Raw genomic sequence first — 22,968 nt, 5'->3', positions numbered from 1 at the left:
TAGTTAAAGTTAAGGCAGAGAGGTCAGCTCACAAGGTTATGGAGATGGTTTCCTGGGAACCCACAGGGGTAATCTTGATAGATTTTCTGGAAGGACACAGGATGATCCTAGGAGTTAAATAAATTGTTTTCAGAAACCTGAAAACCGTCTTGGTAAGAAAAAGGGCAGAGACACTGTGCCAGTGAAGTTTAGTTTGTTTTCCTTCTTTCATAACAGCGTACCTCTCATTCTTTGAGTGGGGTGAGGGGCACTCTAGAGAATTTCATAAGGAAACCCTAACCCACCCAGCCTACAGCCCCAATCATACCCCTTCAGAGTTCCGTTTGCTTCCAAAATTCAGAAAGCATTCAAAAGGAACACAAATTGAGGCCCTTAAGGGTGCCAAAATTCCTGTTTTGATGTAGTATACATTGACCAGTACAGAAATCTTCAAGGAGGGTTACCTTAGAAGGAAAATATGTTGAGAAACAAATGGCTTTGTATTTCCCTGTTTTTGTTAAGTGGCTATGATTTTATAGCAATACTTTTTGACTTTCCTTTGCATACCCCAGTAGCATGATTGTAATTCTTGGTAAGTGCCATTGAATCAGTTCCGACCCATAGCGACCCTGTACACACAGGCTTAAAAATGTTCCTTGTAGCACAATATTTATAACAAAGTAGAAACAACCAAATGACTTAACACTGCAACAATTTTGATACAGTCACCAGACAGAATACAACACAAGCATAAAAGACAAAGATCCAGACCCTGTGTTTCAATGTTGACTCTCCAAAATCTAACACGGAATAAAACACATGACAGAATACAGAATGAGACGTACTTTGTGTTGTTAGGTGCCGTCTACTCAGCTCTGACTCGTCCTGACCCTGTATAGGGTTTCCCAAGAGGAGCTGGTTAGGAGTACAGTGCTTACCATGATGACATGGTACACTTTATGAAAACAAAAAATGAAGTATTCTTTACATGTAGTTGTTGAGTTCTGGTGTGGTGTTACGGGTTAATGTGCTAGACTGCAATATTTGTTTCAACCGCAAGGTTGGTGGTTCAAGCTCACCAGCCACTCCTCAGAAATCCTAACAGGGTCGCTATGAATCGGAATTGACTTAACAACAACATATGTAGTTGTTGGGTGCCGTCAAGTTGGTTCTGAGTCAAAGTGACCTTGTGCACAACAGAACATACCCTGTCCAGTCCTGTCTCATCCTCACAATCATTATACTTGAGCCCATTGCTGCTGCCACTGTGCCAATCCAGCTCGGGGGTCTTCTATTTCGCTGATCCTCACTTTACCAAGCACGATGTCCTTCTTTAGGAACTGGCCCTCCCGATAACGTCTGAAGTATGAAAGATGAAGTCTCGCCATCCTGTTTCTAAGGAATATTCTGCCTGTATTTCTTCCAAAATCGATTTGTTTGTCTTGGCATTCCAGCGCACTTTTAATACCCTTCTCCAACACTATAACCCAAATGTCCAAATTCTTCCATGGCCTTCCTTATTCACTGCCCAACTTTCACAGGCACACGAGGAGATTGAAAACACAACTTGGGTCAGTCAGGAGCACTTTATTTCTGAAACTGATACCTCTGCTCCTGAACACTCTAAAGAAGGTCTTGGGAAGCAGATTTGCCTAATGCATAAGTTGTTTGATTTCTTGACTGCTGCTTCCATGAGTGCTGATAGTGGATCCAAGCAAAAGGAAATCTTCGACAACTTTCATCTTCATTTATTAGTTATTTACTGGTCTAGTGATAAGGATTTTTGTTTTCTCTGCATTGACGTGCAATCCATACTGAAGGCTGTGGTCTTTAATCTTAAGTACTTTAAGTCCTCTTGGCTTCCAGAAAGCAAGGCTGTATCATCTGCATATCACAGGTTGTTAATGAGTCTCACGTGAATCCTAATGCCATATTCTTCAGATAATCCAGCTTCTCGGATTATGTGCTCAGTATACGGATTAAATAAGTACTGTTCGAATGACTGCCTCTTGGCCTATGTACAGGTTCCTCATGAACACAATTAAGTGTTCTGGAATAATCATTCTTGGCAACGTTATCCATAGCTTGTCATAATGCACAGTCTAAAGCCTTTGTATAGTCCACAAAGCACAAGTAATCGTCTTTCTGGTATTCTCTGGTTTCAGCCATGATAACCCTCGTGGCGTGTCCTCTGGTATTCTCTGGTTTCAGCCATGATAACCCTCGTGGCATGTTGTCTTCGAATCCGGCCTGGGCCTCTAGCAGTGTCCCAGCTGATGTACCAGTGCAGCCGTTTAAAAATGATCTTCAGCAAAATTGTAATTGCATGCGATGTTAATACTATTATTTGGTGATTTCCGCATACTGTTGGGTCACCTCTCTTTGGAATGGGTACAAATACGGATCTCTTCCAATCAGTTGTCCAGGTAGCGGTCCTCCAGATTTCTCGGCAGAGATGACTGAGTGCCGCCACTGCTGCATCCATTTGTTGAAAGATTTCAGTTTGTATTCAGTCAGTTTCTGGAGGCTTGTTTTTGCCAATCGCTTCAGCACACCTTGGACTTCTTAATACCATTGGTTCTTCATCATATGCTACCTCTTGAAATGGTTGGACACTGACCATTTCTTTTGGTATAAGGGTTCTGTGCATACCTCCCACTCTGTTTTGATGCTTTTTGCATCATTCAATATTTTGCCTATGTTGTTATTAAGTGCCAATGAGTCGGTTCTGACTCATAGAGACCCTGTGTAGGGCTTCTGAGGAGCGGTTGATGGGTCTGAACCACTGACCTTTCAAGCTGACCTTGAGGTCCAGAGCATTATCGTGCAGTGCCACACCAGAACTTCCCTTTGCCTACAGAATCCTTCAATATTGACAGTTGAGGCTTGAATTTTTTCTTCAGTTCTTTCAGCTCGAGAAATGTTGAGCGTGTTCTTCCCTTTTAGTTTTCGAATTCTCTGCAAATTTCATTATAATACTTTGCTTTATCATCTCCAGCTGCCCTCTGAAATTTATGTATGATATACAAGTCATCAAACATAAACTACATATGCAACGAACTCATGATAATGTTTGCCCTTTGGGAGGACAGAAGAGCAACGGGATTAGGTGGGAAAAGAGAGACATGTAACTTTTACTATAATGTTTTATTGTTTAAAAACTAAGAATATCTAACTTTTAGAATATTACTTTTTTCATCTTGAGTGGTGAGCGTGTCAGCTATATGATCCATGTGCTACTTTGTATTTTTCACATGAACAACCAACCAATCAGTGTCTTGAACACTAATGAACAACCAACTAATCAGTGTCTTGAACACTAATGACCAACCAACCAACCAGTGTCTTGAACACTAACATGCTTCAGAGTTCTTTCTAAACCCTCCCAGGTGCAGCACTGTAGGATAAGCACTGGACCATGAGGTCGGTTTGAACTACAAGTTTGGTGGTTCAAACTTACCAACCACTCCTTGGAAACCCCAACAGGGTCGCTATGAGTCACAAAGGACTGGACAGCACCACCACCACCACCACAACAACTTTTAAAAAGGAGTCCTAGTGGATTACGCTTTGGACTGGTAAGTACAAGGTCAGCAGTCTGAATCTACTAGCTGCACTGTGGGAAAGAGACGAGGCTTTCTGCTCCCGTAAAGATCTACAGCCTCAGAAACCGTACATAGCGGTGTTATGAGTTGGAACCAACTCAATGGTACATAACCACCACCACCATCCTTTAAAAAAAATCCATTAATCACATGTTGGAGAAACCCCAAAATATTTTTTTAATTAGATTTTGTTTTAGTTTCCATAGTAATAAAATTGCTTTTACTTCAAATCCGTACTATTTTAGGAATCTGCGGGCAATACAGGAGGTGGCAGATTAGTGTGAGAACTTGTCACTAATTCTGACCTATGATGTTGTTAAGTGCTGTTGAGTCGGTTCTGACTCACAGTGGCCCTATATAATATTTCTGAGGCTACAGTCTTTGTACTCCACGGCACGTAACAACAACAACAACAGCAATCTTTGTAGGAGCAGAAAGTCTCATCTTTCTCCTACGGAGCAGCTGTGGCTTTGAACCGCTGATTCTGTGGCTTTCAGTCCAGCGCTTATCAGACGGAGCCACCCACTGTAATCTATACAGTTGGTTTCCTTCTTGTGTTTTTCCTCTGCCATTTCTAATACCCTGAAAAATTAAGCAGTAGGAAATTTCAAAGGACTGACACTATCACTTTTAAACAATCATCAGTAATATTCAAGCTCTCAGAGCACTGTGTGAGAGAAAGAAGACAGCTCCAATTAATGACTTTTCAAAGCAGAAATAAAATTTAACAAGTGCTTTGAAATGAATTTTCACTTCAGTTCACTTCTGCAGCTGAGACACATCCCTTGACCTACATACCCTGCTGAAATTTTAATACGTTCCAAATTATGGTGCTGTAAAGAAATTAGCACTAGACTGCCAACCACAAGGTGAGCAGTTCAAACCCACCAGTTGACTCCTCAGAAATCCTACACAGGGTTGCTATGAGTCAGAACCGACTCAAAGGTACTTAGTAACAAGGATAAGCAGTGAACTGCTAGCCGAAGGTTGGTGGTTCAAACCCACCATCTGCTCCTCAGAAACCCTATACAGGATCGCTAGGAGCTGGAACCAACTCAAAGGCCCTTAACAACAAATTACAGTGATAATTAGTTTGAGTAATTATCTGCTCACATCTCAACATCTATCTGAAAAATGCTCAATTTGTTACCAGGCAGTCCTGGGTTCAGTTCATGGTGATGGTTTCAGTGTCGCGTGTGGGAGATTTATACACTTCAGCCCCACTGACATCAGTCAGACATGAGGTCAAAACCTTACTCTTTGTTATGGGAAACAAACCATTACCAAGAACACAGGATATAAAGACGCTGCTAATACATTTTCAAGCTCGCTACATTAACAAGATCAGCTGCTTTCTTTTCTTTCAATTTGATTTATTTTGCTGGTGTTGAGTATATACACAGTTGTTGTTGTTAAGTGCCGTCGAGTCGGTTCCGACCCATAGCGACCCTGTACAGGGTTTCCGAGGAGTGACTGGTGAGCTTGAACTGCCGACCTTGCAGTTCAAACAGCTATGCATTCTGATGCATGAACCCGCAGCGCCACACCAGGACTCCATATATGCAGTAACAGATACCAATTTAACAGTTTCTACAGGTATGCACCAGAATGCAAAGTTGTTTGAACTGCAAGGTTGGTGGTTCAAACTCACCAGCTGCTTCTTGGAAACTCTATACAGGGTTGCTATGGGTGGGAACCGACTCGATGGCACTTCACAACAACAACAAACAGGTACATTTAGTGGTGATTGATTACATTCTTCATTGACTGAGTTGTTCTTCCCTTGTTAACATATGCTCACTGCCCTCAAAGCTTCCTATCCAGTCTTTTAAATTCTGCTGTCAGTGTGATCCCGTAAGAATAATTCTTAAAAGAGCTGAATGCTCAAGGCAGACCTTTTGCGAATTAACATAAACAACATGTTGGTTTTTAGAAGACTTGAAGGGATATTTTTGGTTTAAAGTTTAAAGATGATCTCAGGGCAGTAGTTTTCGGGTCCATCCAACCTTCATGGCTCCAAAAAGTCTATAGAATCCACGACAATGTGAAATCTATCCTGCATCTCTCCCCTTTCCATCAGGTTTTTCTATGGCATCCCCAATCAAAATGCTCAGTAATGGGAGTCAGGCTCCAGCCAGGTCTTGTCTCGGAGGCAGTTAGCCACACATTTCCTATCCTCCCCCTTTCGGACTCATCTCCTGTGAACAGACACCAAATGTTGGGCCTGGGGTGGCCACCTGAAACCTTTTAAGGCCTCAGGCACTACACCAACAAACTAGGAGGTAGAACAGAAACACTAAACATGCTATTAGGCCAGTTAACTGGGATGTCCCATGAAACCATGACCGTATACCTCCAAGCCGATGAACTCAATCCCATGAGTTATTTGGTTGGATATAAGCAGCCTCAGCAGCTACTGCTTCTTATTGTGGGGTTTTCTGGGGTCATTGTTATAAATGTAGCTATCACAACTTTTGCCAATTGAACTTTTTATAAGCGCGTAACTTATTATTGAAAACAATTAAAATACTCAGCTGTGCAACCTTACCCTCGTTAAAGGCAATTTTTCCATCACGGTTAATCCCTCCACCTGCCCTTCCCACTCCCCGTAACCTCTAATAAACTTTGGTCTCTATGCATTTGCCTTTTCTTGTCTTTTTATACAAGTGAGGTCATGTATTTTGTCTTTCTGCAATTGTACTGATTTTCCTCAGCATGTCTTCAAGCTCTATTCATACTATATAATGTACTGAGTCTTCATTTCTCTTACCGGCTGAGTAGTATCCTACTGTCTGTCTGAACCACATTTTGTTTATCCATCCAGTCATCTGTTGATGAACACTTAGTGTGTTTATACCTCTTGGCTACTGTGAATAGTGTCCAAGCTCTTTTTGAGGCTCTGCTTTCAAGTCTTTTGGGCATATACCTAAGAGTGGAATTGCTGGCTCATACCATACAGCGGTTCCGGTTCTCGTCTTTGTTTGAGAAATTGCCACACTGTTTTCCATGCGGGCTGTACCATTTTGCATTCCCATCAGTGATAGGGTAAGAGTTCCAATTTCCCCACATCCTCATCTCCAAGTTATTTTAGGTTTTTGTTGTTGTGACTGTGTGTGTGTGTTACCTTGGCCACCCACACAAGTGTAATGGCATTCCGTTGTGGTTTTGATCTGTATCTCTTTGATGGTCAATGACAGTGAACGTCTTTTCATGTGTTTGGTGGCCATTTGAATATCTTCTTTGGTGAAACGCCTATTCAGATTCTCTGGCTATGTTATGATTGGGTTGCCTTTTTGTTGTTAAGCTGTTGAAACTTTGTGTGTATTTTCGTTGCTAGATTCCTGTTGGAGACATGGTTTCTGAATGTGTTCTCTCAGTCGGTAGCGTCTCTTTACATTTTTTTTTTTTGGTAAAGCCTTCTGGTGAACAAAAGGTGAACATTTTTATGAGGACCCATTTATTTTTATTTTGTCTTTTGATGTCTGTGCATTTATTAGATTTTCCACTGTTGAAAGCTAGGCCTGACGACACTGTCCTTTCTTGTTCTAAGAAATTTATGGTTTTAGTTTGTAACAATATCAAATTTTTAGAGAGATCAAAGAATTAGCTGGTTTTTGTCTCAATCCACTCCTGCACCACCAACACCGTTAAAAAAATGTCCTAAAAGCAGTAAGCAACATGCTTTCAGTTTTTCAAGTTCTTCAGAAAGGTCTCTCAGCACGGTCGTTTATGAGGACCAGCCGAGCCAAATTAGCTTCTTCTGAACTTAAAAGCAAACAGCTCAGCAGCTCAGTGGACCTTTTTTTCCCCTACAAGAAGGCACCAGACAAAAGCCCATGGAGCCAAAGCTAACATCTATGTGTTGCTGCGTTGTTTTTTTAGCCTGATTCTAACCACCACAAATCGTTGGTAAAATGGCATGTACTATGCATTCTTCTTCTTTCAGGAGAAAAAGGAAAACACGAGCGACTACTTTCAGAAAATAAGCTTTATAGAAGAAAGGAAAGAAGCGTGGTCAAGCCACACAAGGGTGTGGACACTGAAGTTCTGCAGATCTCCCTGCAGCCAGAACTGTGAAGGAGGGCTCTTCCGTTACTGCAGCCTACAGATAAGCGCCAGGGCACACGCTGGAGAGTCTGACAATTCCATCTCCTCAGGACAATGGCGATATTCTCTGAGTCTTAGGATACAGTTTGCAGAGCTCCCTTTTAGGGTGAAAACAAACATGAAACTCTTTTTCAGGGCTTTGAACCAGCAGTTCAGTCATGGCTGGTCTGAAGTGAAAAAAGAACAGAAGTGAAGAATTTGGGTGAGACAGATCTGTAACTGAGATGAGAAAAACGACAGCTAACGTGTCCCTTCAAGACCCTGGCGTGGGAGGCAGGGTTACTGGTGGTGTGCATCGCCACCAAGCACGCTCCTTTCTGGCGGTGCCGGCTGGAACAGCTGGTGGCTATGCGGTGCCCACACGCCTTTCTTTTCTAGGAGGGAGGTGGATTTTCTAACTGGGCTGGGACCTCTACTGGTTCCCATTCCTGCGTCACCTTGGCAGCCATGAGGGAACCAGGAAACGATCTGGTTAGAGGCCTGCCTTCCTCTTATCACTTCAACGCTCATCAAGAAAATGAAAATACAACAAAACCCACACTACATTCTAATGTGAACAGTTCAGAAATACATACATGCTCTAAAATTATTTCTGCAATTTCTCCCTTAAAACTTTCAGGGACTGTGAGCCAGTGTCTGGCCTGATAAAGCTCAGATGCAAAAGGCTCGGGCGGGAGGTGTTGCTGACTGCTGTGATGACCACAGAGCTACGTGCTGAACAAGAGGAAAGCCACAAAAAAGAACCAAATCAACTTAGCGCAACTGCTCAGAACAGCTCTTTTCCTAAGCACACTGGTAAACAAGAATGAAACTGTCCTGTAGAATCAAAATGGATTTTATCGCTTACTCTTCTTTCACCTTCCAGCTCCCTAAATCACTAACTCCCTTTCTTAATTATACGTAGCATTTCATTATCCTACATGTAAACAAGGCGCCCTGGAAGCCTAGTGGGTTATGTATGAGCTGGGCTGCTAACCGCAAGGTCAGCAGTTCTAAACTACCAGCTGTTCCACCGGAGAAAGAGGCGGCTTTCTACTCCCGTAAAGATTTACAGCCACGGAAACCCTGCACAGGGTTGCTATGAGTTGGAACTGGCTCAGTGGAATACCACCACCACCATGAACAACAGGAAATCAGGTGGCACAGTGGGTTAAACCCTGGGCTGCTGCCCAAAACGTTGGCAGTCTGACCCCAGCAGATATTCCAGGGGAGAAAGATGTGGCGGTCTGCTCCCACAGAGAGTTGGTCTCGGAAACCCTATGAACAGTTCTGTTTGTCCTCTACGTTCGCTGAGTTGGCATCCTCACGATAACAATGGCTTGGGTTTTGATGATATAAACAATGAATTCTAAATGCCAGAAAACGGTTTACTTGCACAATTGCTTTTCCTGATGAAATCCAAAACAAAATTCAACTATCACACAACATCCTAAACTCTTAAGCGTCCTACTTACACTGCAGCTGGTGTACTTGTATTTAATTAAAAGAAAATAACCCACCACAAAAGTACTCAGCAGCTGCTACCACAACAGAAACGAAATCAACAATAATGTCAATATCATTTTACATCTGCTTTAAAGCAAACAAAACAGGCTCGACCGGCAAGATATCAAAAACCTAAACATAACTGATTTTCATTCTGAAGGAGTCCAGCAAGCTACCCAAAAAAAGACCAAATTACTTGTGGCAGATGGAAGGAAAGCTTTACATAACAGAAGACATAAACATTGGAAAGACAACATCCACTGGTGTGGCGCTGTGGGTTAATGCTCCAGACTGCAAAGCCATTTGAACTGCAAAGTTGGTGGTTCAAGCTCACCAGCTGCTCCTTGGAAACCCTTATACAGGATCGCTATAGGTCGGAATCGACTCACCAGCACTTAACAAAACAACAACAATTCTAAATCAAGAGTACAGTTTTGACTGAGACAAAACCTTCAAAGGTGTTCTCTTTGAGTCCTGATGTGGCACTGCAGGATCAGCAATGGATTATTAACCACAAGGCCAGCTGTTCAAACCTACCAGCTGGTCCTTGGAAACCCTATGCAGGCTCACTATGAGTCAGAACTCACTCAACAGTACTTAACAACAATCCTAAAGCCAGAGCAGAGTGTTTGGACTGAGACAAAACCTTCCAGGTTTCTCCTGGCTTACACTTCTGTTAAGTAGCTTGGCTCCCTTCATTCTTTTGCCCAGCAGGAGACTGCAAAGTGGCCTCCTGGATGTCTTCTTTCTTTTATTCCTTCTATCTACCATCATGACCATGTCTGGGGACCTCAGCTTTAAACTCAAGATTATGATCTCAAACTCAATATGGTCAGGAGATGTTGATTTGCTTAAAGACACCCCATCCCGTTGAATCTCTCAGCATTTGCGTTAGAAGGACGTATTACAATGACTACAAATTCTTAGAAGACAGGAGCAAATACATAAATCACCTGGCATAAAAATCACCATCATGACCTTCTCAAGGACCCTGCCAGCGAGTCAAACCTGAGTCAAAACCACTGACCGCAAGGTTGTTTGGGAACTAGGACTCCAGCGGTCAGTAACGTATGGTAAACCAAAGAAGGAAGTGACTTTCTTTTAAGATAATATTTTTTCTAGGTAAATGCCGAAGTGGGAGGATGCTGTATTTCCTAAGACTCCTGGGAAGATCTTGAACATTACGGGATACAGGGAAGGGAAAAGATTCTGAGTTCCCCAAATTAGTTCTATTTTCTCCACTTCCTGCCAACATAACAGTGCTTCATACACTTAAGCATTTCTTGCAGGTTCTGTTCTTTAGAAAGCTCAAGAGAATCGGCCAATTGCTTTTGTGCCTTTGGGCAAATGAGTGGACATTGTTCTTTTGACTTTAATCCTTGATTTTCTTTCCTTCTTTTTCTGAGATGCATACTGCCCACTGACTCCATCAAAATGTTCTCGAGGTGTCTGTGCATGTCTGTCTGTAGGTCTATCTCCGTCATCAGCAGACTATATAATGAGCCAGATTTGATAATCTAGACTATTTTTGTAAATCAAGTTTTATTGGACCAGAGCCCTAAGCATTTTTGTGTGTTTTCTGTGATTGATACAACAGAAGTGTCCAGGAGTCATGAGAGAGACTGCAGGGCCCGTACAGCCTAACATACTTATTAACAGATCCTCCACGGGAAGAATCCTATGGATTCTTTAGCATCTGCCCAATATTCCACCAAATGAACATTTTATTGATGGTCTTTAGATTGTTCTCAATTTTTCTGTTTCAAAAATGCTGCAATGTGTAAATACTGAGGATTCTATTTGAGAATTCTTTAAAGCTCTGAATAAGCAAATTCAGATGGGTGTTTGGCACATAAAAGGAACACAATTGCTTTTGGGAGTCCTAGACTGCTAACTAAAAAAGGTCAGAGGTGTAAACCCATCGGCCATTCCTTGGACACCCTATACAAGGTTGTTCTGAGTCTGAACCAACCTGATGACAGTTAACAACAACTGCTTTTGAGTGTATCACCGAATGCCCAAACCAAGCCCAGACCTTGTGTAGTTCAACCAACTGATCTTTACTCAATGGCTTCATTTAAAATCAGGAACTCAGGCACATATTTACTGATAGTTAATTGTACAACAAAAAATTCTGGTCTGAAGTCACCAACATCTTCTAGAATACTCACGCAGCTCTCTTTATTAAAGCAGACAAGGGAGCGGAAGCTACTCTCCTCCTTTAATAATAAATGTAAACCAGGATAAGGTGCTGATGAGGAACAACACTGAAATATTTGACAAATCGCCACAAAAGCCCTTCAATGACTATTTTGATTCTTGATGTTTTATTCAGTTATTTTTTTAAAACTTACCCATTAATTGCTATGTCCCTGTTCTTCACCATGGAATCTAACCTTTTGACTCAGTGGTACTTTGCAACGTCTTCTGTTTGTGTCTCAGCTGGTTCTTGCCCCGTGGTGGTTTATTCTGAATGTGATCTATACACATAGATTTTTACTGTGTGCAATGTGCTGACCTTCTGCTTCACTTTGGCTCTCTGGTAGGGGCCACTGGGTGGTCTGTTCTGTCCATGGGACCCTATGGGGCAGTTCTGCATTTGCTGCAGCTCGTCATCATTCTTTCACTGGGATTTCACTAAACCTCTTGTGAACATTTCTTAGTTTGGGGTTTCAGCAGACATGAAGGCCCTAGAGAGCTAGCAAGTTTCTTTGCTGCTGTAGAATGTGTGTGAGTACGCAGGCTTGTTCTAGGTTCTTTACTATGGCTGTTACAGATTTAAAGCTCTTGGCTTTATGAAGAGGTTTCATTTCCAGCTCCCTGGTAGGCCCTTAGGCCACAAATCCTGACCTCAACTGAGGGAATGCCTTTTATTGTGGACTTGGAAAAAACCTCCAGGGATTTTTCAAGTTCAGCTGTGTATTCATTAACACACACACCAACAAACACAAACACATTGTCGTTAGGTGCCATCGCCAGTTCTGACTCACAGAGACCCTAAGCACAACAGAATCAAACACTGCCTGGTCCGGCACCATCCTCACAATTTCTGCAACACTTGAGCCCACTGCTGATGCCTCTGTGCCAACCCATCTAATTGGGAGCTTCCTCTTTTTTGTTGACCCTTTGCTTTACCAAATATATTGGGACTGGTCCCCCCTCATATGCCCAAAGTATGAGAGATGAAGTCTCGCCATCCTAACTTCTAAGGAACGTTCGGGCTGCACTTCTTCCAACACAGATGTGTTTACCTGGCAGTCAACATTCTTCTCCAACACTGTAAATCAAATGCATCAATTCTTCCATGGTCTTCTTCATTCATTGTCCAACATTCACATGCCCGAAAACAAAATGGCCTGGGTGGGGCATAGACTGGCGTCTTTGCTCTTTGACACTTTGAAGATGTCTTGTGCAGCAGATCTGTCCGATGCAATATGCCGTTTCATTTCTTGACTGCTGCTTCCATGCGTGTTTATGGTGTAGCCAAGCAAAATGAAGTCTTTGATACCTTTAATCTTTTCTGTTTATCATGATGTTGTTTATTGGTCTAGTGGTGAGGATTTTTTATTTTTTACATTGGGGTGCAATCCACACTGAAGGCTGTAGCCTTTGATCTTCATCAATAAGTGTTATAAGTCCTTTTTGCTTTCATCAAGTAAGGTTGCATCATCTGGATATCAAAGGTTGTTAATGAGTCTTCCTCCAATCCTGAGGCCACATTCTTCTTATAACCCAGCTTCTCAGATTATCTGCTCAGCATATAGACTGAACATGCATAGTGAAAGGATACAACCCTGGCATACACCTTTCATGATTTTAGATTATTCAGTATGCCCTTGGTCTGGTTCGAACAACTATCTCTTGTTCTATAGCCCCGTGAGCCCAGTCAAGCGTTCTGGAATGCCCATTCCTCAAAATGTTATCCACAACTTGCCATGATCCACAAAGTTGAAAGTCTTTGCATAGTCAATAAAGTACAAGTAAACATCTTCCTGGTAGTCTCTGCTTTCAGTCAAGGTGCATCTGACGTCAGCAATGATATCTCTAGCTCCACATCCTCTTCTGAATCTGGCTTGAGTTTCTGCCAGCTCTGTGTCAATGTACCGTGCAGTTATTTTAAATTATCTTCAGCACAACTTTATTTGCAGGTGATATGAATGTTAATGTTTGATGCTTTCTGCATTCCACTGGGTCCCCTCAATCTTCAGAATGGGCACAAATATAGATTTCTTCCAAGGGCTTAGCTGCCTTCCACATTACTTAGCAGAAATGAAGTGAGCATCTCTAGTGCTATTACCAGTTTGCTGAAAGATTCACTGACCATTTGTGTTCCAGCAATTCCTGGAGCCTAGGTTTTCACCAGTACCGTCAGGGAAGCTTGGAATTCTTCCTTTAGTACCACCAATTGTTCACCACCTGCTACCTCTTAAAATGGCTGAACACTGATCAGTTCTTTTTGGTGCAGTAACTCTGTGTGTAGTTTCTCCATCTTCTTTTGATGCATCGTTGAAAACGATGGAAACATTAAACATTGCAAATCGAGGCTTGAGCTTTTTTTCAGTTCTTTCAGCTTGAGCATGCTCTTCTTCCCTTTTGGTTTTCTAACTCCAGCTCTGTCCATATTTCATCGTAATATTTGACTTTGTCTTCTTGAATTGCCCTCTGAAATTTCTGTTCAGCTCTTCCATTTGTTTTAGCATCTCTATGCTGGACAGCAAGTGTCAGAGTCTCTTCTGACATCCATTTTGGTCTATTCTTTCTGTCTTCTTAAGGACCTTTGTTTTTCTTCCTGTTTGATGTTCTTGATGTCATCCCACTTCTTCAGGTCTTCAGTCATTAGTGTCTAATGCATCCGATCTGTTCTTGAGATGGTCTCTAAATTCAGGTGGGATATATTCAAGATCATAGTTTGTTCTCATGGGCTTGTGTTAATTTTCTTCAGCTTCAGGCTGAACTTGCATATGAGCAATTGATGGTCCGTTCCACAGTTGGTTCCCGGCCTTGTTCTGGTGATGATATTGAGCTTTTCCAAGGCCTCTTCCCACAGATGTAGTCAATGTGAATCTTGTGCATTCCATCAGGAGGTTCACAATCACCTTTTATGTTGTTGTTTTATTAAAAGGTATTTGTAACGAGTAACATACATATATATACACACACACACACACGTTAAGTGCTTGCTGTCAAGTTGGTTCCAACTGATAGTGACCCTGCATAGGGTTTTGAACTGCTAACCTTGTGACTCAAATGGACCTTGCGGTCTAGCGCATTATCCAGCATCACCATGCCGGGAGGGAGGAAGAGGGAGAGAGAGAGTGAGTGTTCTGGTGTGGCACTGGAAGATAAGCACTGGACTGATAACTGCAAGGTGGGAGGTTCAAACCCACCAGTCATGCCTCAGATATTCCATATAGAGTCGCTATGAGTAGGAACCAACTTGACTGCACTTAGCAACAACAGGAACAAATATATATAAATATATTCCAGCATTTTTAAGTTTTACAGCAGAAAGAAGGCGACTATCCAGTCTGCTTTACTGCTGGAGTTTCTTGAATGCTGGTTTCATACTACAAATCACCAACTCTGGCTCCCCTTGCTTTTTCTTGGGACCTATGTTCTGCAAATGGAGTACAGACACCCCAAGGGGAAATGGCAAAATGATCTGTTGGAATACAGAAGGACATTTTTATTTACAGTTTACATTTACTAAGCTTAAAAGAGAACTGGGATTCACAGACTTCTCCACGTTAGGTAGTCTCACTTGCAACGTGAATACTAGCGGTTTCTTGAAGGAAGAAGGGTGTTCATCACTTGGGGGCTGGTTGGGGCTCACATTCAGCACACTGTTATGAGTGCATAATCCCAGAAGCTTAGATGTATAATTAAATAAACTTCTGAATCCTATCTCGTTGCAACTAAAATAAAATGGAAAGGAGACCTACACAAACTCCTGCAAAGAAACTGTGGCTCAAAGGCAATACTAATAACTAACCAATCAGCAAGAACATGGAGAATATGGACACTTCCTATTCCCAGAAAAGGGGTCTAGAGTTGGGGCTGGAGGTGGGTAGGAGGAAGGAGTTAGGGTTAGTTGTATGGCTAGGTCTAGGTAAGGCGTTGGACTTCATTAAATGTTAGGGTTGAGGTAGAACTGCAAGGTAGGCAATTCAAACCCAGCAGCCAGTCCCTGGAAACCCTATACAGGGTGGCTATGAGTTAGAAAGGACTCCACAGCACTTAGCAACAACAACAGGGCTACAGGAAGGGGTTGGGATAAGGTTAGAAGTATGGTTTGGGATCGTTTTAGAGTCAGTTACATTTATTATTTTCTTTCTTTTTTTCTTGAACTGTACTTGGTTTCCATTCATTTGGAACTTCTGTAACTGCAGTATTCCTTCTTTTACTTTGTTATGGTCACAAACTAGTGTCTCTGGCTCCCTGTTCTCAGTCTCATAGATTTGTTTTACTTGATTGTTGTTAAGTGGAAGTTGGTTTTAACTCATAATGACCCTGCATAGTGTTTCCGAGGCGGGAAGTCTTTGCGGGAGCAGAAAGCCTCATCTTTTTTCTGCGGAACGGCTGTTGGGTTCAAGCCACTGACCTTGTGGTTCACAGTCCAGTGTTTACCCTACAGAGCCACGACACACCTGTTTTATTTTCAATATTTCTACATCTGGAGCCCTGGTGTGGTGTTGTTAAGAAAAGCACTGGGCTGGTAATACAAGGGTTGGCGGTTTGAACCTACCAGCTGCTCCTAGGAAACCCTATACAGGGTAGCTATCAGGTTGGCTTGGTTTACACAAATTCTTTTAATTCTGGCTTATCTGGAAATGTCCCAATTTCACCATCACACTGGATGGTAGTGTAGTGGATACAAGTCTGGCTGATAGCCTCAAGGTCAGCAGTTCGAAACTACCAGTCATTCTGCAGGAGAAAGATGAGGCTTTCTATTGCTGTAAAGGTGTACAGCCTTGGAAACCCTATGTAGGGTCACTATGAGTAGGAACTGACTCCACGGCACACCACCACCACTGTCACCACTGGATGGACAATTTTGCTGGACATACATGACTCTCTGTTGGCAATTTTTTCTTTCAGAGTTTTAATAATGTGACTCAATTGTCTTCTGCTGAGAACTCAGAGCTAAGTTTTATTAGTTCTATGTAACTTTTCCTATTTCCCGAACTGCCCTCACAAGTCTTTCCTTGACTTTGGTTCTGAAAGTCTGATTATAATACGTCGTGATGATTTTCTTTGGGGGCCTGTCTTGTTTGGAGTTGGTTTTAACTTCTTGAATGGCTTTTTTTTTTTTTTTTGTCTTTTATGATGTTATGGAAGTTTTCTTCCAAAAATTCTTAGACAATTTCCTCTCTCTTTTGACTCTCTTTTCCTGTTCTAGAATTCCAATCACAGGCAAGTTATTCCTCTTGATAGTGTCCCACAGAAATGTTAGGCTGTCTTCAGATTTTTTAATTCTTATTTCTAACTGTTCCTCTTGAAGGTGAGTATTTAGAGATTTGTCTTCAAGGAGCTCTGGTAGCGTAGTGGTTACGAATCGGGCTGCGAACCTTAAGGTCGGCGGTTCGAAACTACCAGTCACTCCGCGGGAGAAAGATGAGGCTTTCTACTCCCGTAAGGATTTACACCCTCGGAAACCCTGTACAGGGTCGCTATGGGTCGGAACCGACTCAACGGCACTTAACAACCACAACTTCAAGCTCATTAACTCGGCATTCCGCTGGTCCCATTCTACTTCTCTGCCCTTGCAATATCCTAGTTCTGAAGCCTTAGTACATTAATCTTCTGGCTTTCTAATTACTGTTTCTGTATCGTTTCCAGTTTTATTTTTTCAGGTTGTTATCTTGTAGAGTTTTCCTTCTTTTTGTCTTCTCCTTGCTTTTGTAGATCTTTCTTGCAGTTGTTGACTGCACCTAAATAGCACGCTTTTAAAAGATCCTCACCAAGCAGTTCTAATTTCATTGCTGGGTCTATTATATGATTTTTTTTGGGGGTGGGGGCGGGGGGTGGGTGGATGTACACAAAACCCGTCAAGAATATATAATCATTTAAACAATCAAAGGGCACTTTCTGCAAGTCTGCCTCCTGGCCGCCAGCACTCAATCTTTCTCTTTCCATGAGTCTCGAGTCCCCAGATGCTCTATCTCTCCATGTCCTCATCTCTGCCTCCATCTCTGGTCTCGCTGCTCTCTGGATAAGGCCCCACATTCCACTCACGCTCTTCTCCCTTGATGGTCCTAGGGTACTGCCTCTGTTTCTGGACTGTAAGGTTAACTTTTCCTCCGTTTTTGTTATAAAACTTCTACCTTTACAGTTGTGATAGTTGCAATTAGTCATGGTAACAATTATTCACTATTGACTCATAAGAATCTTATCCGCATCTCCTTTCACCAGTGGGTCTATTGTATTTTCCGAGTCTATTTTGGTCACTTGTTGGAGGTACTCTTTTTTGTATATCCGTATAAAGGACAATTGTCTGTTTTCTTCCAAGATACTGCGGTGTCATTGTATTTATATTTAATTGATGACTGTATGTGAGTGTCTTCTCAGACACAAACTGCAAGTGTGAGCCCAGTTCTCTGTTCCCTGTTTGTGTAGTGCAGTTCAGGGCAGGTCTTTGGGCCTCCAGACGTAGGGGCAGTATGCCAGGCACCCAGCTGGAGGCTGGCTGGTGATGGTGGGGCTGGTCCTGCTCCTGGTTACCATGAGAACAGGCAAATAAGGGAGAACTGCATTCCCCCTTGCCTCCACCCTCCAGCCGTGTCCTGTGCCTGCCCACAAGCTGCTGTACTGGCAAGCTGCTTGCAAAGGCTCAAGATGGCTGTGACACTCCACATCAGCTGACAACTGTCTGTTTTTCTTCTCTGTTGCTATTCCTGTACAGCTTTCTCTTCCAGTCAGCTCTGGCCTATCTGATGCTCAGGGATCCAGGATCCTGTCTGTTTCAGAGGGCTGGCTCGGTGTGTCTGCCTGCTCCACCATCTTGGCTTGGTCAAGAATGACTTTTGTTTTTACTCGGGCATCTACGTAATCTTACCTGAAATACAGCCATGTTGTGGTAGCATGCTGAAAAATGTTCAAGATGGATGAACATACTGAAAACTTCTGGCAATTACAGCACTAGACTGGAGTCCTGGTGTGGCGCTGCGGAATAAAGCGTTGGACAACAGGAACTGTTTGAACTGCAAGGTCAGTGGTTCAAATGCTCCTTAGAAACCCTATGCAGGGCCCTATGAGTTAGCATTGATTCAACAACAACAACAACTGCACTCGACAGCCAACCCACTCCAGTTCTGAGAACCTGATCATAGCTCATGGCTTAGAAACATACCTGAACTGAAACCTGATTGTGGACAGTGAAGTAGGCACCTGAACGGATACAAAGCAGATAGCCTGTCACTAGGCAACAAGGGCTACCGACCTCGGGACTGCAGGCAGGGCTGCTGAGCTAAGGGAAGGAACTGTGTGGACAGTTAATGATTCCTTGTTTTGTTTTATTAATTAATGAACAATCAGCCTTTCTGTGTACACAGTGTCATCAAAACTTAACACTTAAGTGTGACACACTGAGATGTTTGCTATTCAACTGCAGACTGGGGAGAAAGCCCAGTATTTGGGATGAAGGCTTTTTAGGCTACACAGGTTTGAATCATCACTTTTTATTTTTCTTCTAATGAGGATTTAAACAAAAACATTGAAATGTGTGATTTGGGAATTCAGAAAGGCTTATTTTGAGACATGTAAATATATATAGTGGATTCCTGTATTTGGTCTGATTTCTCTTGACTGGCGGTTCCTAAATTCTTAAGATGCTGTTATTGCAAATGCCATCAAGCTGGTTCTGACCCATAGTGACCCTGTATAGGATTTCCAAGGAGCAGCTGGTGAGCTTGAACCAACAACCTTGCGGTTCAAACCGACTTTGCAGCCCAGCACATTAACTCACAGCGCCACACCAGGACTCCAAATTCTTAAGATTGCAGTAAATTACACTTTGTTGAATTAACTGCCAGAAGTGTAATTTCACTTTGGATGTACCGAATCTGGATGATTGGAGTCCTGATGTGATGCTGTAGGATAAGTCCTTGACTAGAAACCACAAAATTGGTGATTCAACCCCACCCTTCAGAAAACCGACTCATGCTTGCTATCAGCTGAAATGGACCCAATGGCCCTTAACAACAATTTGGTGAGTTAAAAAAAAGAAAAAAAAAAAAAAAAAAGAATTCCAGTTAAGGCATCTGTTTGCAGCTCAGAAAATGAGAACATATAATTGTATAATGCTCTGTTTTTTAAAAATAGGATAGCAAAACAAAAAGTTCTTCAGACTGCTTTTAGGGTACAACAAACATATCTGTAAAAATCCTTTCACAAGAACGTGCGTGACGAAGTCAGTCACTAAAGAAGTCACAACGGCTGTGGCACAGATAAGACAGCGCATGGGTTAAGAGTCTGCTTCATCGCCAGTCTTCCTCTTATTAAGAAAGCGAGTACGTAGAAGTTATTATACAACTTCGAAGGCACCCAAATAAATTTTTTGAAATTCAAACTTCAGTAAGTTAACTACTTTTAGTAACAAATCATTTAGGATATTTAAGACAGTGACAGAAAGCAAGGGGTACCACGGCATCTCGGTCTGAGAAGCGCTTTCTGGAGTCTGAATTACTCGCTCTTTGGTCTGAATTGGTTACAGGTATAAGGCACGTCACCTCAGCCTTCTGGGGTGGCAGCATCTTCACGCTGGTCACTTCAGGCCATCAGCGGCCTCCCTGATGGGCATTGGTGTGCTCTATAAGCACCAGCACCTTCCATGTGTGTGACGGTTTGTAACAGGCTGCCTTGGAGCAGGGGTTGGTCTGCAGCTTAGCTTATAGCCCATGAGTTAAGAAAAATGTTTCTCTCTTTAAGTGGTGGAAAGAAATTTTTAAAAAAATTAATCTTTTAATGACAGGAGAGAACTATATGAAATTAAAATTTCAGTGTCCACACATAAATAAAGTTTTATTGGCACACAGCCATGAGAATTGCTCTCGGTGTTACCCAGGGCTGCTTTCACAGCATTGCAGGCGAATTCCGCAGTTGTGACAGAGACACTCCGTTTGTTCCACAGTGCCTAAAACATGGGCTAGCACGTCCTTTACAGACAGTCAGCTGACCTCTCTGCCTTACACTATCTTATCAAAACCAAGCACCATGCGAGCTTAACTCGGTGTGAGTTTGAGGTAGCTTTAAGTAGGTCAACCGAGTCCTGGTGTGGTGCTGTTGGATAAGCACTGGACTGCTAACCACAAAGTCAGCGGTTCAAACCCACCAGGAGCTCCTCAAAACCTATGAGCCAGAACTGACTCGAAAGCACTTAACAACAAGCAGGTTGGCAGTAAATGAATAGAGTGTCTGTGAACAGAAGGACTCTCCTTTACCGGCAGTAACTGAGTTAGTGGCGGGGAGCAACCGAAGCCTAGCCCGAAGGACCAGAAAGAAAACTGAGCATACGGATCTGACAAGGGACTGCTGGGTGACGTTAAGGTTGAGGCTATGATGTAGTTTTGATGATGACAATGACTCTGGCGGGATAGGTAGTGATTTAGGAACAAAAGAACAGACTATCTGAGATAGGAGCAGTCTGAAAAAAAACAAAACAAAACACTTGCATGTTCTATATATTCAGAATCGAGTTCTTTGGTACCATTTAAATAAACACATGCCAATTGCTACTTCTCCACGTAGATGAGGAACAGCTAAGAGGTGGACAGACAGAAAACTAGAAGCGTGTTTTCTTGAGCCGAGAGAGGCAGAAGCAGGTCTCTTACTTGCGCAGGTGTAGGCATCTTTGTTGGTGAAGGGCTTCACACACTGGCTACAGCTGATGGGACCCACAACAGGAATGGAGCTGAAGGTGTGTCCATTGAGAGTCTTCTTGTCCTTCTCCTTTTCTTTAGAATCCTTCTCCTTCTCCTTAATTTTCTCTTTCTCTTTTTCCTTTTCCTGCCAATGAAAAGAATCAACGGTTAAGAGAATACTAGAAGACCCCCCCACCCCCCCCGACCTGGACCTCCGCATGGCATTTGGTCAACAGTCATTCATGAGAGTCTGGGACAAAATCAAGCAATACTGTTCTAGACCAGAGTGGGTAAAAAAAAAGCACGTTTTAAAGTCGTGAGCATGCAATCTACATCAGAAAAACCACATGGAAACTGAGCGCATTAAGCTGCCTGGCCATTGGTTATTTATACCAGCAGACATACTGCCCGAGGACCCACACAAGACACAGGCTTCTGGGAGTGGGGAAGGAGGAGCCGGGGGTGGCTGTGGATCTTTCTCAGTAAGACACAGCAGCGTATAAATCCAGCACACTTCAGGCAGGGTCTAGACAGGGAGAGGAAAGGAGGGTAGCCACTCTAGGATAGCTGGAGCGAGGAGGAAAGACGGCTCAGCAGCCCAGGAAGAACGCTGAGGTTTTTCACTCTGACTTTCTCACACCAATCACACACCCCTAAGTTTCCTTCCTTTCTCTAGTCACAAGTATTAGATGTCCTCTACACACACACATTTTCAATCCTTACTAGTTAGAATCTCAAGAGTTATGACTTCCAACTTTAGTCCCATTTTCAAAATAGGGGGGAGAAGGGCGGTGAGAAAATCAAGCTGAGACATTGTACTGTGGTTTAGAAGACAGACAATGGCGTCAAACCAGAGTTGAAATCTAGTTACTCTTGCTTACTAATGGTTGATCTTGGCTAAGTACAGTACAGTCTCTGGGATTCCGTTAGCTCACCTGTGAGAGTACCCATCTGCTTTTACAAAGAATTACATGGGATAATATATCTAAAAGGCTATGTGCCTGACACACGGGCGCTGCTAAGTGCACTGACTCACGGTGATCCTGCATAGGGTTTCCAAGGAGTGGCTGGTGGGTTTCAACTGCCGACCCTGCAGTCAGGAGGCTGAGTGCTCACCCTACGGTGCGACACCAGGATTCCTAGTGAGTACCTAAGAACAGCTGGCACTAATTGTAGAGTAACTACTCATAACTTACTGAAAAGAAAGTTGTATTTGATTTTTAGCCTTCTAATCCAACACAGAAGTGTACCTGGAAAAGGAATTTTGAAAAGAGGGTGGTGGTGCAGTGAGAGGAAACTGAGAAGAAAGGCTAAGGGCAGAGGAGCAGAGCAGGGAGGAACGGACAGGACGGAACAGGACAGGCGTGGAAAAGGCTGCAGGCAGAAGCCTCAATAGCCATCCTCCTTAAAAGTCCCTCCTTTACCCTTTCAAGTAAAGGAGGCCTGGTGTGGCGCTGTGGGTTGTATTGGACTGCAAAGTCAGTTTGAACTGCAAGGTCAGCAAATCAAGCTTACCAGCTGCTCCTTGGCACCCCTATACTGGGTCGCTATGGGTCGGAACCGGCTCGACGGCACTTAACAACAATACTCCCGTCAAGGTAGGTACCAGAAGTACCACTTCCTTTAGGAAGATGAGGTCCCAGAGAAAGACAAGGCCTAAGGCCTATCTGTTCACGCCCTCCCCTGAGGGGACACAACAGGAAAAGGAGGCACCTAGGAAGCCAGTCCAGCGTGGAGAGAAGGTTTGCTCAGACCTACTCTAACCTCCCTGGGGAAGTGCTATTTTTAATCCTTGTTCTTTCCTCACCTCCCTGAAATGGAACCCTATACAGGGTCTCGGAGTCAGAACCGACTCAGTGGCACTTAACAACAACAAACACACTTTGGAACAGACTGAAAGTAGACTTTCATACGGTATCACACCTAATTCTAAG

General features: G+C 43.0%; 1 protein-coding gene across 1 annotated transcript in view; it reads right to left on the bottom strand.

Annotated features, from left to right (window-relative positions):
• The window catches only part of AKAP13 (A kinase (PRKA) anchor protein 13), a 153,650-nt gene that overhangs the window by 43,331 nt on the left and 87,351 nt on the right, over nt 1–22,968 (bottom strand). Inside the window, exon 9 of the mRNA XM_006867115.1 lies at nt 21,005–21,179. Within this exon, the coding sequence (XP_006867177.1) occupies nt 21,005–21,179 (175 nt within the window). The remainder of the gene's footprint in view (nt 1–21,004; nt 21,180–22,968) is intronic.

Source organism: Chrysochloris asiatica, unplaced genomic scaffold (genome assembly GCF_000296735.1).
Source record: "Chrysochloris asiatica unplaced genomic scaffold, ChrAsi1.0 scaffold00101, whole genome shotgun sequence".
Lineage (NCBI taxonomy): Eukaryota > Metazoa > Chordata > Mammalia > Afrosoricida > Chrysochloridae > Chrysochloris > Chrysochloris asiatica.
The sequence above is the reverse complement of the archived record's forward strand: the minus strand, read 5'-3'. Positions and strand labels throughout refer to the sequence as shown.